Genomic DNA, 17,002 nt, shown 5'->3' with positions numbered 1-17,002 from the left:
TAATTTAGAGCAAGTAAGGGAACTGTGGAAAACAGATAAAAATGACGATCACAAATAATTGATCACAACACCCGCCACCAGAGTCGCATGATTGATTTATGATCGCACGTGCAATATGTAATGTTTGGACACCGCAACTTTGATAGGCAATCATTCTTGAAAATTACTGTAAAGTGTTTGACAGTGGCAGAATCATTGAACATCTCTACAGTGACAGTGAAGGGTGTCACAAATGATAGATGCTGCCAATTCACATGCGAGCCCTGTTATTGTGACACCTGGAAAGTCAAGGAAGAGATTGTGACGTGTGACAGAAACAGATAACTTGAACAAAAGTGTCATCAGGCAACATAGATACGCATACTACAGCAGGAAGGAGTATCTGACATTTAAAAAGTTCATGGCATCACTGTCAGACAGTGGTTTGTTCACAAGCAGAATGACAAGTATCTCCATTGTTTTGAAAAAAATTGGCTTCCACTGGAAAAAGTTCTCAGGACGAAAGTTATTAATGGAACGGTGGAGACATTGTAGCATGGAGATGTTTTAGCAGTGAATCTGGAAAATGTAATATGGATTGACGAAACATGGGTCAACGTGCGTCGTGCACGTTCTGTTGCATGGAAAGATGACGTGCGCCACGGAACTTTGAGTGTGAGTGTGCCAACTGGTAAGGGAGGGTGACTAATTATCGTTCATGCTGGCTCTATAAATGGTTTTGTGCCCAGTGCTATGATGGTGTTTCAGTCAGAAAAACTGACTACCACGAGGAGATGAATGCAGATACATTCAAAGACTGGTTCGTTACTTGTTTGCTACCAAACGTCACGTCTGGTAGTGTTTTTCTAATGGACAATGCGCCATACCATTCTGACAAATAAGGCACCAGCGGCTGCTGCAAGGAGAGATGGAATAGTCACCTGGTTGAAAGATAATAAAATAGGCTCTGAGCAGAATATGCGGAAAGTGGAACTTCTGGAATTGGTGAAATGATATAAGCCACACAAGATGCATTATGTTGTTTGATACATTAGCCGAGAACCATGGCCACAGAGTTGTGTGTTCCACTGTACAACTGCCATTACAACACAGTTGAACTCGTCTGGGCTCAAATAAAAGCAGATGTAGCGCAACGAAACAGAACCTTTACGTTGTGAGACTCAAGAGGCTGTTAAATGAGGCTGTCACACGAATAATGCCAGACAATTGGAAGAACGTTGTGAACCACATGCGGAAAGAGATTACAAGTTCAAACATAGAAAAAGATGTAAGAGAAGAATCCATTTATAATACTGTAATTTCTTTATCAGACGATGAGGACAGCAGTAGCGAATGTACTGAAGACTATGTGGTCGTGATAAGAGATGACTAATCAGCTGACGATCTTGGGGTTTCCATTCTCCCACATGAAAAATAGAGGTTACATCCTTATTCAATATTTTACACATAAAATTTGTGCAATTTGCTTTACCTTATTAATGTTAAAAATCTGATTGTGTGCAATTTTTATTTTGGCTGGAACCATAGTCATGGTAATTTTTTTAATGACTGTACCGCTGTCTGATGCTAATAACTTTTATTTTATTGTTATATGATCCAGAGTTCAGCCATAGGCCATTTTCAAGTACAGTAACTTTTTTATATGTCAAAAGATATCAGACTGATATGAAATACAGCAAATTCTGAACCGTATAACAATAAAATAAAAATTGTTGCAGTCAAATGGCTGCAACATCTTTAAAGAAAATTGGAAGCAGTTGGTAAAACAGGCTAGGGAGAAACTGAAACTGTGGTATGCAATTTCATGTGTGGACAATTTTAAAATAGCACAATTTGTTGTGAGGAGGAAAGTAACCTTTGCATTATGTCACTGCCAAATAAAATAGCTGGATGAAACGTAGACCATATAAACAAAGAACAGCTGCAGTGTAGTAGAGAAGGTAACTGAAAGTAGTACACAATTAGACAAACAGAATTACATTGAAGTCATCATGATTTATGATGATTCCATGGACAATACAAAAGTTCTATGGCTCTGAATAGGGTGGGTGATCATCAAGGAGAGCTGTATGTGCTTTCAGGTTGGCCATAAGGTTGGTAATTAGTTCTTATGGTATATGTGATGTCTGACAACTGATGGATACGATACGGCCCAAAGTAGTGCGTCTGCAACTTTTTGAATAGTCCCACATTCTGCTCAGGAGTAAAAATTCATACCTAGTCTCTCGGACTGTTTCTCACTGGCAATTGTTTGGTATTACTGTACTCTTTCTCCTGGGCATTCAGGGTCCATATGAGTCAAATGTCTTGCTTGTTTGGTCCTTGTCTTTGTGTTTCATGTAGTCATCCTGAGTGTCATCATCTTGAATTAAGAACAGTGTATACATTGTCATTTCAGTCTTGTAGCTGTGGAGCAGCAATAACTGTGTGGAGCCTGTTGAGTCTTGCTTCGCTGTGTTGTATGCGAATGTATCCTAATGTCTCTGTTAAACACCAGTGTACACTGAGTGCTTATCAACCAGTCTTTAAAATGCGAACATTTTAGGTTAGGCTTTACCATGCTTGTTATTGACATTAAATGAAACAAGTTTACTGTTACCAGTCACCGTTCCATTTATCTCCACGACACCTTTCAAAGGTTTAAACCTCCATCATCAGGTGGATTTAGTTAGTATGACATTTGTGTGTGTGTTGTGTTACAGTTTTTTGGAGGATCTTGTGGCTCTGTCTAGTGGAGAAACAAGACAGTGTTCCAGAACATGGGTTTGGGTTTCTTCTTACAAAAAATTAAACTTATATCTAACGGTAAGTATAAAATAAGTAAAATAGAGTACCTCCAGTGGTCACAGGTTCCTTTCGCTGTCATAACACATCACATGTATACTGTCATATTTGTAAACAAATATGGTGTCTGGAAAGTGCTGGGTGCAAGGTTCATATAGCAGAAGAGAAGACATTATCGCAAAGTACAAAGAATATACACCATAACAACATTATTACAGAATAATTTTTTAAAGGATTTGGAGGTGTTTGTTTTGAGGTGTCGAATACATGTGTTAGAATAAATACTTCAGGTGGCATATAAATCAGATTTTGACAAGTTAAAACAGCTTGAACTTCATACTTGTTTATACAATCAGGTGAAATATTACAGACTTTAAGTACAGTAATCATATTGGCTACAGCGGTAAAATTATACATAAATAACAATTTTGATTGGGATTAATAGATAGATATGAAAGGCTGGAGGCAGAAGGAGAGAGAGAGGAAGTGAGAGGGAGAGAGAGAGGGTGGAAAGAGTGAGTGTAGGAGAGCAAACTTTACATAGCAACAAAATCTGATTTATATGGCACCTGAAGAATGTATTCCAACACATCTATTCGACACCTCAGAACAAACACTTCCAAATCCTTAAAAAAATGATTCTATAATGATGTTGTTACGATGTATATTCTTTGTGATTTGCGATAATGTCTTCTTTTTTGCTATACAAACCTTGCACCTAGCAGTTTCCAGACACCATATTTGTTTACAAATATGTCAGTATACATGTGATGCGTTCTGACAGTGAAAGGAACCTGTGACCACTGAAGGTACTCTGTTCTACTTATTTTATATTTACTGTTAGCTATAAGTTTAATTTTTTAAGAAGAAACCCAAAACCATGTTCTGAAATAGTGTCTTGTTTCTCCAAAAAATTGTAACACAACACGCACACAAATGTCATACTAACTAATGTAAATCCACGTGATAATTGAGGTTTAAACCTTTGAAACATGGTGTGGAGATAAATAAAACAGTGACTGGTAACAGCTAACTTGTTTCATTTAATGGGATTTTAACTACTTGACATCAGTGGAAGCCTGAGAAGATTTTATTGATTCATCACCATGAGACTGTACATTCATACTGGCCAGTGATACCTACATCTGTCTCTGTCTAAATTCTTCATAAATGCCAGGTAGTCAGATGTTGGATCGTCATGGAAACGCTTCATGATAGCCGGTCATTATGGTTCATTGTCTCATAGTTCCTCTTATACAATGTTCTGTTTATTAGTTGCTATTCTCTTTTGGTTGGTTCTTCCGCCAAGATTTTAAGGATTTCAGCACTGCTCGATCTCCTCTCTGTTCAGCAGCAATGTCATTTAATGTAGCGATGAGATTGCATCCATGCTGCTGCGTTCAGCCAAAGGTTTCCTGGAAAGGTTTTTGGCATCCTTCTATTTGCATCCACTTTTGTATACCACTGTGATTTTGTACTCCCGAAGTCTCAGTGCCCATCTCATCACTCCACCTAGTGGGTCCCTTAGGCTTGCCAGCATATATAATTGTGGTCCATCACAACAGTGAATGGTTTGTCAAATAATACTTGGACTTGTTGATGGCCCAAACAACTGCAAGGCACTCTTTCTTGGTTGTAGAGTACATCATCTCAGGCTCAGAGAAGACTCCGAATTCACAAGCTATCGCCTTTTTGAGCACCTTCATGAATTTGCGCCATTCTGCACCTATCCCATAACCATCAGCATTGGTGTGAATTTTGGAGAAGTTGTTAGTGCCTTTTTAAAGACAACAATCAATCTTTCTTGAATTTCATTCCAGGAAAATCTGGTGTCTCCCTGCAGTTGTTCTTGCAAGGGACCTGCCATGGTACAGAAATCTTTCATAAATTGCTGATAGCACAAACATATTCCAAGAACTGCTCTAGTCATGAATGTGCTGAGGAGTTGGAAAATCTGTGACTGCTTGCATTTGTTCTTGATTGAGATAGAGTTCGTTGCCATTAACTAGATGCCCTGAGATACTATTTCTCGTGTGATGAATAGGCAGTTTTTGAGGTTCTGGTGGTGGTCTGTCATTTGAACATTCTTAAACACAGTTCTCAGCCAGCTCACATGCTCTTTAGACAGCAAACACACATTGTCAATGTAATGTGTCTAAGCAGGTTGTCCTTCAAATGCTCGAAGGTGGCCGGAGCGTTACGTAGTCCAAATGACATAATTTTGAACTTGTAGAGGGCATCAAGAGCTATGAAGACAGTTGACTCTGTCAGCCTTGTCAAATTAAAATTGCTGGTTGCCTGTTTGCATAACCACAATCAAGAATTACTTTAATCCTTTCGTGCTGTCTGTGGTGTCAGAAATGCTTGACAATAGATAAACAATCTTGCATAGTGAATTTATTGAGTGCCTTGACATGAAAACACCATGTGTCATCCTTCTTCACAAAGATCAGGAGAGGACGAATGATTTGCTGAAGGTTCAGTAGCATCATCTTGCAGCATCTTCTCCCCTTCCTCTCAAATTATGCTTTGTTCAGCCAGTGACACCCTATACAAATGCTGACTTCTTGGTGGATGGTCGTGTTGATACGATGTTTACCATGGGCTACTTGGTTTTTCTTCTCTCCACTCTGGATTTGAAAGTATGCAAAGATTAGAATAGAACTGTTAACACTCATCGATGTAGTTTCTTGGTTAGGCCAGATGTGTTGGCAGTGTGATAGTAACTTCCTCCACTGCGTTGTGTATAGTGATAGTGGAGCAAGATTACTTGTTGATGACACTGAGCTGCCCATCCTTTATTGGTTCTGCTTTTCCTACGCAAGTACCTTTAGGGGTGAGTTATGGCTCCTCCTGACAATTACTGCTGCAGTGTTGACCAACTGCAGTGCTTGTGGTGGTCACTGGAATATAAATTTGTTTAGTGCATCTGAGTAGCTTTTTGCCAACTGTCAAAAGCATTACAGTTCATCATGATTGATGACTCTGGCTCAGTTCTTGATGAAGGTTGGATACAGCATCTTCAGTGGCAAACAACCACTCGAGCAACCTTTGTTATATGTGCGTGTTGGAATAGCTTCGTCACTTCAGAGCCCTGATCTTCTACAGTCTGACTCGTTGTGATGCCTGCAAGAAGTCCCATCTGAGAGTAACGTTATGATTACATTCAAATAAAATGTCAAATTTGAATGACACTGTTGTATTATTGATAGTTGATCTTGCAATACAGGTTGCTGTCAGTTGGAGATATTTCCCATTTGCAACTTTCAGCACAGTTTCTTTCATATAAATGAAAATAGTATTCTATAGTTGACAAAAATAAGCATTCAGTATTACAGTAATTGATGACATTAGTTAGACTTCCTGACTTCATGGTAACTGCTGTCCAAGGAAGATTTTCGCCTGAGGTGGCTTCATCTTGCTTAGTTTTGCTTAGTTCAGTGGCAAGATGAGTGGATGGTATCTCTGTATGTGATATGGAGTGGATGTGGTGTGTTGGGGGAGTGATCTCAACTAGAGTATGCCAATGTGCTTTGTCCCACAGTTGGACTATAATCATTTGCAGTTCATTAGTGTGAATAGATTTTGTGACGATTGATGTTTTGTGATATTCATCAAAAATTTGTCATCTTTCTTGGCAGTAGCATACAGTATGTCCAGTGCTCCCACAGTGGAAACATACCGGTACTTTGTCTTATGTCCTTCAAATATCTTATCTTTTTACATGCAAATCAGTGGTGGTTGTGTGCTGGGTTGTTGATTGATGGTTGTGGCATTAGTGAATCCATTCTACCTGGTGCATTCGACTTGTGGTGGAGATTGGTGCTGAAGATTGAAACATCTGTTATCTAGTATGTTTTAACCTATGAGGTGGAGATTAATTTCTGCTTTCTTTTACTTACTCTGTACGACTGTACCTTTGAGAAAGGAAGAGTGGAGAGTGGGACACGGGAGAGGGATACAACATGTAGAGACACAGGATGATATTTAATATACTTATGTCCTTCAACCCATCTCCATGTCACATTCCTCATCCCAACTATTCCCCTTTCCTCAGCACTCCTCCCCTCTCCCCCTTCCTCCCCCCTTCCTCCCCTCTCCCCCTTCCTGCCCGTCACCCCCCTTCCCGCCCGTCACCCCCCTTCCCGCCCGTCACCCCCCTTCCCGCCCGTCGCCCCCCTTCCCGCCCGTCGCCCCCCTTCCCGCCCGTCGCCCCCCTTCCCGCCCGTCGCCCCCCTTCCCGCCCGTCGCCCCCCTTCCCGCCCGTCGCCCCCCTTCCCGCCCGTCGCCCCCCTTCCCGCCCGTCGCCCCCCTTCCCGCCCGTCGCCCCCCTTCCCGCCCGTCGCCCCCCTTCCCGCCCGTCGCCCCCCTTCCCGCCCGTCGCCCCCCTTCCCGCCCGTCGCCCCCCTTCCCGCCCGTCGCCCCCCTTCCCGCCCGTCGCCCCCCTTCCCGCCCGTCGCCCCCCTTCCCGCCCGTCGCCCCCCTTCCCGCCCGTCGCCCCCCTTCCCGCCCGTCGCCCCCCTTCCCGCCCGTCGCCCCCCTTCCCGCCCGTCGCCCCCCTTCCCGCCCGTCGCCCCCCTTCCCGCCCGTCGCCCCCCTTCCCGCCCGTCGCCCCCCTTCCCGCCCGTCGCCCCCCTTCCCGCCCGTCGCCCCCCTTCCCGCCCGTCGCCCCCCTTCCCGCCCGTCGCCCCCCTTCCCGCCCGTCGCCCCCCTTCCCGCCCGTCGCCCCCCTTCCCGCCCGTCGCCCCCCTTCCCGCCCGTCGCCCCCCTTCCCGCCCGTCGCCCCCCTTCCCGCCCGTCGCCCCCCTTCCCGCCCGTCGCCCCCCTTCCCGCCCGTCGCCCCCCTTCCCGCCCGTCGCCCCCCTTCCCGCCCGTCGCCCCCCTTCCCGCCCGTCGCCCCCCTTCCCGCCCGTCGCCCCCCTTCCCGCCCGTCGCCCCCCTTCCCGCCCGTCGCCCCCCTTCCCGCCCGTCGCCCCCCTTCCCGCCCGTCGCCCCCCTTCCCGCCCGTCGCCCCCCTTCCCGCCCGTCGCCCCCCTTCCCGCCCGTCGCCCCCCTTCCCGCCCGTCGCCCCCCCCCTTCACGCCCGTCGCCCCCCCCCTTCACGCCCGTCGCCCCCCCCCTTCACGCCCGTCGCCCCCCCCCTTCACGCCCGTCGCCCCCCCCCTTCCCGCCCGTCGCCCCCCCCCCCTTCGCGCCCGTCGCCCCCCCCCTTCGCGCCCGTCGCCCCCCCCCCTTCGCGCCCGTCGCCCCCCCCCCTTCGCGCCCGTCGCCCCCCCCCCTTCGCGCCCGTCGCCCCCCCCCCCTTCGCGCCCGTCGCCCCCCCCCCCTTCGCGCCCGTCGCCCCCCCCCCCTTCGCGCCCGTCGCCCCCCCCCCTTCGCGCCCGTCGCCCCCCCCCCTTCGCGCCCGTCGCCCCCCCCCCCTTCGCGCCCGTCGCCCCCCCCCCTTCGCGCCCGTCGCCCCCCCCCCTTCGCGCCCGTCGCCCCCCCCCCTTCGCGCCCGTCGCCCCCCCCCCTTCGCGCCCGTCGCCCCCCCCCCTTCGCGCCCGTCGCCCCCCCCCCTTCGCTCCCGTCGCGCCCGGCCCCCCCTCCCTTCGCTCCCGTCGCGCCCCGCCCCCCCTCCCTTCGCGCCCGTCGCGCCCCGCCCCCCCTCCCTTCGCGCCCGTCGCGCCCCGCCCCCCCTCCCTTCGCGCCCGTCGCGCCCCGCCCCCCCTCCCTTCGCGCCCGTCGCGCCCCGCCCCCCCTCCCTTCGCGCCCGTCGCGCCCCGCCCCGCCCCCCCTCCCTTCGCGCCCGTCGCGCCCCGCCCCGCCCCCCCTCCCTTCGCGCCCGTCGCGCCCCGCCCCGCCCCCCCTCCCTTCGCGCCCGTCGCGCCCCGCCCCGCCCCCCCTCCCTTCGCGCCCGTCGCGCCCCGCCCCGCCCCCCCTCCCTTCGCGCCCGTCGCGCCCCGCCCCGCCCCCCCTCCCTTCGCGCCCGTCGCGCCCCGCCCCGCCCCCCCTCCCTTCGCGCCCGTCGCGCCCCGCCCCGCCCCCCCTCCCTTCGCGCCCGTCGCGCCCCGCCCCGCCCCCCCTCCCTTCGCGCCCGTCGCGCCCCCCTTCCCTCCTTCACCAGCACACATAATTGTTGTAACTCCTATTGTACTTTGCACATTAGCTCATGCACGCACACAGAATTATTGTTGGTAAAACAAATGAAGCCACAGTAGAATGTGTGTGGAGGTGACTTAAATTTTGCAAATGGAAAATGAAGCAAAAGGAAATAGCAGGTGCCTGAAAACTAAAAAGTGAATTGAATGGATGATACCAATCTATTTGTGACCCCATTTTCTGCTGACAACAAAGGAAAATCTATGATCTTCAAAATACATAAAAAATGAGCAATAAACACGATAAGTGACATATCTACCTCAATTCATAAGAATTTATTTCTTACTGAGTAAAAAAATTCTAGAAACACATTATGATGGAGTATTTACATTACTGTCAGTGATGGTGCTTTGTCAATAAATGCCTCTGGTACAACTCTTTCCTAAATTAACTGTACACCTAAGACAGAAGAAAGAATATAAGTAGTTAAATCCAAATTTCGTAGTGGCTGTACCTGTTATTCATTCTCATCAGTACTATGATGTATGTCATATTGTATTTACCATTCTTTGCTTGAACTGAGACAGGTCGTATTTACGACTGTTACAAATTGTGTATGAGTATCATGTAATATGTGGTAAAATAGTGTTACTACAAAAGTGAACAGCATTTTGATGTGTGAAATAGAGAGGAATGAGAGATGAGATGTCAGGTTTTCTCAGCATGATTGATTGATGGTGTGTGCTATGGGTGTTGAGGAGAGTTATTGGTTTCATTTCTTTTTCTTATTGTCTCTTTCATGTATAGCAGAAAAATGGAATCAACAATTTGACTGAACACCAAAAGACACATCATTAAGAGAGATATTTGAAGCCTGAGTAAAAGCACAGAGTATTGTGTCGTAAACAATGTTACTCTGGAACATACTTCTTCTTCATCTGATATTGAGCTGTGTGTATTCTCATAGTTGGTACTCACAACTTACCTGCAGATCATGTCCAGATAAAAAATGTCCCTCTTGTCAGCTTCACATATAGCACGGTATGTTTGGCAGGAATTGACGCTGTGTTCTTCCCTTGTTTACTGTATTTCGTGTTTGCTGTCATTTCCCATCCATGTATATGGAATAGACCCACAGTATAACAGGGTGTTAACTCTCTGGGACAACCGGGAAATCCAGGTAAAACTTGGGAATTTTTTTATTTAGGAGAAAACTGGGAAAAACCCACAAATTTTTTAGAATTCCGGGAATTTTTCATAGTTTTAGTCTTCAGTTAAGTTTTTGTAATTGTGACTGGCGAGACAGTAAACTGTATCCTGCTACTGCAGAATAATACTGCAGCAATAAAGCGTAAGCGAGAGAGTAAAACCATAATAAAACTTGTTGCAAAGGAAATGGGCCAAGACAAGTCGACACATGGGGACACACGATGCTGTGAATCGCAATCCGCGCTAGCCTACGCGGAGCGGGACGAGGGGCGAAGGAAAACCATTCGTAACACGACAGTTCGGAAATTCGACGATCGCGAGCGTTGAAAATACTCTCCTGAGTAAAGAAGACAACTTCCGTGCGGTGTCCGGGTTTCGAACCCGGATCAGCTACACACACAAGCGCCTGCCAAAAGCAAAATGTGTCAAAGGCCTTTGGACGAAGACTACTGAATACTTCGTAACATCAGTCTGCTTCCGATGAGCCTGACATCACAACCGTTGATATTAAGTTCGTTTCAAGCAGTTGCGAGCAAGCTTGTACGCATGCACAATTGAGTTGCGTATGAGCAGTACCTGCTCCCCCTTCTGGCTACTTGAAATGTGACCGGTATGCTACCCACAAAACTTTTTCTGGCGCACCCAAGCTGCCAGATTCGCGCATGTGCAGAGCAGTCTGGGTTGTAGTGGGGAGGGGGATAGTGACCCATGTTCACATTTAGTGATTTCGCTGCTTTCTCGTCATTTACAGTTCACACATCAAACGAAAACAAAACGGTTTTCTGTGGCCAGGAGCTATCAAGTGAATTAAAATACATTGACATAACTACGGAAGGCTAAAATATGTTATTAGTTTCAGTTTTCTGATTTTATTTTATTTTCATGTTTTTGGCAGTCAAGCATTAATTGCCTTGCACAACAATGAAGTTATTTTTGTCGGTTTGCTTAATAAATGTGGCTTTTATCAATCTTGTCCAGAGTTGCAGTCAGTTTATACGAAACAGGGGTTTCATTTCACGCTATTGGCTAGTTTCAACTCTTCACTGAATTTCAAGTGCACATTTTTATCTTCCGTCACATATGACATTATGCCACAATAAAGAACCAAAGATGATGCAGTACAGTACTGGTACCCCATGAAAATTTGCATCCCGAAAAGCGCACTGAAAAGCTTAATATCAGGTAGGGGTCTACTTCATTGTGAATCTGGACATATGAATGAATCCGTTAAGCCGAATTATGCATTTTATTATGGCTTACGAAATACCTATGCTCGTTGAGTATCCTCTGAAGTCCTGTTTTTTTTATGATGTCATGTAAAATCTCTTAATGCTACACAATGTATGGACATCATACGTCGTCATAGCCGCGCATGCGCAGTAAAGCCTGCTTTCTGGCACTCTCAAGCAGCTGCTGAAAAGAACCCATGTCTAAGAGGTCGTGGGAAAATATTGAGAATGGTTCTTTGAAAGGAGTTATTTTCGAAAGAAATTTCCTTTTATGCGAGATGAATTATTTTACGTGTGAGAATGTGTAAGGAATTTCTAATCAGAGCGTTTGACTCTCATTTAAAACATTATCTTTGAGTACCAGCCACTTTGATAATTTCGTGTCAAGAAGATCATACATTGTCATTGTTTAAAATTTTACTGGCACATTTGTTGGATGTATCTGAAAGTGTGACACACACTAAAAAGACCAGTATTATATGTGAAACATATCAAGTGAACGCATTATTGTGGCCAAGATAGACACGAAGCCCACGCCTACTACAGTAGTACAAGTTTATATGCCATCTAGCTCTGCAGATGAAGAATAAATTGAATAAACGTATAAAAAAATAAAAGAAATCATTCAGATACTGAAAGGAGACAAAAAATTAAGTCATAGGTGACTGGAATTCGGTAGTAGGAAACGGGAGAGAAGGAAACGTAGTAGGTGAATATGGGTTGGGGGTAAGAAATAAAAGAGGAAGCCGCGTGGTAGAATTTTGCACAGGGCGCAACTTAATCATAGCTAACACTTGGTTCAAGAATCATAAAAGAAGATTGTATACATGGAAGAAGCCTGGAGATACTAGAAGGTTTCAGATAGATTATATAATGGCAAGACAGAGATTTAGGAACCAGGTTTTAAATTGTAAGACATTTCCAGGGGCAGATGTGGACTCTGACAACAATCTATTGGTTATGAACTGTACATTAAAGCTGAAGAAATTGCAAAAAGGTGGGAATTTAAAGAGATGGGACCTGGATAAACTGGCTAAACCAGAGGTTGTAAACAGTAGAGGGATGAAATAGTGAAGGCATCAGAGGATCAAGTAGGTAAAAAGATGAGGGTTAATAGAAAACCTTGGGAAACAGAAGAAATATTGAATTTAAGTGTTGAAAGGAGAAAATATAATAATGCAGTAAATGTAGCAGGCAAAAAGGAATACAAATGTTTCAAAAATGAGATCGACAGTGGCTAAGCAGGGTTGGCTAGAGGACAAATGTAAGGATGTAGAGGCTTATCTCACTAGGGGTAAGATAGATACTGCCTGCAGGAAAATTAAAAAGACCTTTGGAGATAAGAGAACCACTTGTATGAACATCAAGACCTCAGATGGAAACCCAGTTTTAAGCAAAGAAGGGAAAGCAGAAAGGTGGAAGGAGTATATAGAGGGTCTATACAAGGGTGATGTACTTTAGGACAATATTATGAAAATGGAAGAGGATGTAGATGAAATGGGAGATATGATACTGTGTGAAGAATTTGACAGAGCACTGAAAGACCTGAGTCGAAACAAGGCCCCGGGAGTAGATAACATTCCATTAGAACTACTGACAGCCTTGGGAGAGCCAGTCCTGACAAAACTCTACCACCTGGTGAGCAAGATGTATGAGACAGGCGAAATACCCTCAGGCTTCAAGAAGAATATAATACTTCCAATACCAAAGAAAGCAGGTGTTGACAGATGTGAAAATTACCGAACTATCAGTTTAATAAGTCACGGCTGCAAAATACTAATGCGAATTCTTTACAGACGAATGGAAAAACTGGTAGAAGCCGACCTCGGGGAAGATCAGTTTGGATTCTGTAGAAATATTGGAACACGTGAGGCAATACTGACCCTACGACTTATCTTAGAAACTAGATTAAGGAAAGGCAAACCTACGTTTCTAGCATTTGTAGACTGGGAGAAAGCTTTTGACAATGTTGATTGGAATACTCTCTTTCAAATTCTGAAGGTGGCAGGGGTAAAATACAGGGAGCGAAAGGCTATTTACAATTTGAGCAGGAAACAAAAGAAAAATTTGAAGTAGGAATTAGAATCAATGGAGACAGCAAAGGACCGGGAAGAGCAGTTCAATGGAAACGACAGTGTCTTGAAAGGAGGATATAAAGTGAACATCAACAAAAGCAAAACGAGGGTAATGGAATGTAGTCAAATTAAGTCGGGTGATGCTGAGGTCATTAGATTAGGAAATGAGACACTTAAAGTAGTAAAGGTGTTTTGCTATTTGGGGAGCAAAATAACTGATGATGGTCAAAGTAGAGAGGATATAAAATGTAGACTGGCAATGGCAAGGAAAGCGTTTCTGAAGAAGAGAACTTTGTTAACATCGAGTATGGATTTAAGTGTTAGGAAGTTGTTTCTGAAAGTATTTGTATGGAGTGTAGCTGTGTATGGAAGTGAAACGTGGATGATAAATAGTTTGGACAAGAAGAGAATAGAAGCTTTCGAAATGTGGTGTTATAGAAGAATGCTGAAGATTATGTGGGTAGATCACATAACTAATGAGGAGATATTGAATAGGATTGGGGAGCAGAGAAGTTTGTGGCATAACTTGACTGGAAGAAGGGATCTGTTGGTAGGACATGTTCTGAGGCATCAAGGGATCACCAATTTAGTATTGGAGGGCAGCGTGGAGGGTAAAAATTATAGAGGGAGACCATGAGATGAATGCACTAAGCAGATTCAGAAGGATCTAGGTTGCAGTAGGTACTGGGAGATGAAGAAGCTTGGACAGGATAGAGTAGCATGGAGAGCTGCATAAAACGAGTCTCAGGACTGAAGACCACAACAACATACGTGAAAGCTTAGCTTTTCTTACAGCTACACTATGTATATTAAATTAAACTACTAACTTTTCCTGTTTGTGTGTTTATGCTACCTAACAGTGATGTTGGTATTGGCTAGTTATATCGTGTGTCCTATGCTCTGAATATTTGCTGTAATTGGCTGTTGAGGTCTTGTGGCCTGAATTATGATTGGCTTACAAAAGTGCTTTGCAGTCTCTGTTTCAATGGTTCGGAAACTAACGTGCTGTGTTTTGGTGGAATTCAAACTTATACTTTTGTAATACAAAAATACGTAGCGTACATGTTGCTGCACATCAAAGAACTTTCCAAAATGCATTTGTCAGCTTCATGTATAGTACGGTTACTTTCCTGTATGTTTGGCAGGAACTGGCACTCTCTTCTTCCCTTGTTTACCGTATTTCATGTTTGATGTCATTGCCCGTCTATATGTATGGAGTTTTGCTGTTACTGTCGTATGTGCCTCTGAACTGCAGCAGCATTCTTCATGCATCCTATACAAGACTATTACATATTAATTTCAAAATTTGAGCCTGTGCAGTTCCTCCAAAGCTGACAACAGCTGAGAGTGTTGCCTTGAGATGCTCTCTGAAGTTTCAGTGGAAGTCCGAAGTTTTTGCAGTGACATTTGAAATTTTATTGAACTTCATTTTAGATACTTTGTTATATATTTGGGTTATATGCTTCTAAAAATTTTGTGGCTTGTCAGGCATAGCACCAAGAAACAAGCATACTTCTTTCTTAGTGATTACTTCTCTGTTCATTCTTAGGTAGGCATCTGTTTTATGTGGATTTCCATTAAACAGGATTCGAAAAGCCTCGTGAGCGGTTACTGTTATTCTGTTCTTGAAGTACCACCTATGTGTTACAAATAATGGTAGAGTGTACTTCTTAGTCTCCCATCATTTAACTAAAGCAAAATGGCACTGTGTTTCACAAAATGTGAATAAATATTTTTGTTACCTTTACATTGCCTGCTTTTCACGTGGATCAACAAGTTTTCTCATTGAGCCAACAAAGATGATTTATTGGTAAATTACTTTTATTAATTAATGCTCTTCCATTGCTGTGCGTCTGTGCACTGACTGGCAAAATATGTTTGTTCCCTAAATTATGCTCTTCCTTTTACAAATCGTCTGTATTGAGAGTAAGAAAGTTAGCGTAGAGCAGTATTACGAAATATGCTAGTGTAACTGCAGTGGAACACTGTAGTGATTTTTGAGAAACACTTCTGCAAAATAATTTGAAAACTATGTAAAATCTTAGGAAGGAAGATACATTGATCTGATTTTAAGTAGTTGTTCTGTAAAATGAAATTGGACTGTTGGTTGCAGAGTTAGTTGCATGTTCCATGGATCATTTGTGCAATAAATCATTATGCTGTGAACTGAGTCAGTCTACGTTTTACACATTCTTCTGCATAGTAGGAGGAATTAAGGAGAAATATGTTCAGGCTTTTCAAATTTTACTTTACTGTCCGTCAGACATTTTGTATCACTGGGTAAGTTATTAAAAATCTTAGTTGCAGCATTGTTCACTCTTTCTTTGTCCTAAAGACAACCTTAATGTGGAATAACGAATGTCTTTTTTCTTCTGGTATTGTAATTATGTAGAGCATTGTTTCTTTTGACCTGCAATGGATAATTCATAACATGATCATGGATGAGCATGACATATTATTTTTAGAGTACATTTTTGAGCGATGAAGACATTCTCTCTTAAAGCTGAATTACCCGTGAACTTTATTTCATAAGGCACCATTGAATGAAAATATGCACAATATGTCAACTTACTGAATTCTCTGACCACAAGATTTGCAATAAAATTAAGTTTTGAGCCTATTTATTATTTCCTTGCCATGTTTTTTATTTATCATTGGTGTAGTATCCCTAGATGTGCAGAATTGAACATGTTGTATCTTTTAAAATTGATGATGTTGTTTTGTATACAGTCTTCAAGTAACAGAAGTGTTAAAACTTTTTGAGTTACTACTTGTAAATTTGATTTTGTGGGCACAGTGATAGAAAAGATGAGATAAATGTCACAAAAGTGGTAGCTATTCACATATTTATTTACTCAAAAAGAAATTTTTGTCTTGTATGTTCTGATAATGATTCTGAAATTCAAATTTTTTATCTTCCGACAGTTTTAAGTCGAGGGTAGAGAAACTGAAATTATCTCCAAGCAGAATAGAGAAAGTAGTACAAGGGAGGGTGACAGCAGCAGCTGTACATCCGTCTGAAAGTAATCTTCTGGTAGCTGTTGGAGACAAATATGGAAATATTGGTAAGATGTTCTCTTAGGTACATATTGTTAATCATGTTAATGTTGAAGAACTTTGTGGTATATGGATCGTAATATAGAGCTTGAGCATTGGAGACGATGTAAATGCAGATTACCATCACAATTCAACATTATTATTTTTTAATATAATAGAGGGAAACAGTTTGTTGCGAAAGCTTGAATTTTGTGTGTGTGTTTGTTTGTGTGTGTATCGATCTGCCAGCGCCTTTGTTCGGTAAGTCACATCATCTTATTATTTTTTAAAACTGACTTGTGTTTTTCTTAATGCATACAATGAGAAATTACATCTCATCTTGTGCTATTGGGAAAAAACCTCTACTTTGGATTAGCAAATGCACTTGGTATTATCGTAACCTCTCAAAACTGATAGTTTTTCATTTTCCAGTAGAAGTTCCAAGTAAACTAGGTATTGTGTAGGACTACAGGTTGAGTGTGGACATGCTACATATAAAAGAACAGTGAATAAAACATTTCAGTTAGATACTTGTATTAATTTCTGTAACTTCCCGTAAAACTGTGTTGAAGTAGGAAGATAGGACTG

The 17,002-nt window shown here is 43.8% G+C and overlaps 1 protein-coding gene across 13 annotated transcripts in view; it reads left to right on the top strand.

Annotated features, from left to right (window-relative positions):
* Nucleotides 1-17,002, top strand: part of LOC126197486 (WD repeat-containing protein 76-like) — a 400,466-nt gene that overhangs the window by 63,893 nt on the left and 319,571 nt on the right. For 6 of the 13 annotated variants that reach the window (XR_007539941.1, XM_049934651.1, XM_049934647.1 and 3 more), the window contains exon 6: nt 16,304-16,443. The exons of the other annotated variants lie outside the window; for them this stretch is intronic. Coding sequence is in view for 5 of the 6 variants with exons in the window: in XM_049934651.1 (XP_049790608.1) it covers nt 16,304-16,443 (140 nt within the window). In the remaining variant the exon portion in view is untranslated. The remainder of the gene's footprint in view (nt 1-16,303; nt 16,444-17,002) is intronic. 13 annotated transcript variants of the gene reach the window in all.

The sequence above is a fragment of the Schistocerca nitens genome, chromosome 1 (genome assembly GCF_023898315.1).
Source record: "Schistocerca nitens isolate TAMUIC-IGC-003100 chromosome 1, iqSchNite1.1, whole genome shotgun sequence".
Lineage (NCBI taxonomy): Eukaryota > Metazoa > Arthropoda > Insecta > Orthoptera > Acrididae > Schistocerca > Schistocerca nitens.
The sequence above is the reverse complement of the archived record's forward strand: the minus strand, read 5'-3'. Positions and strand labels throughout refer to the sequence as shown.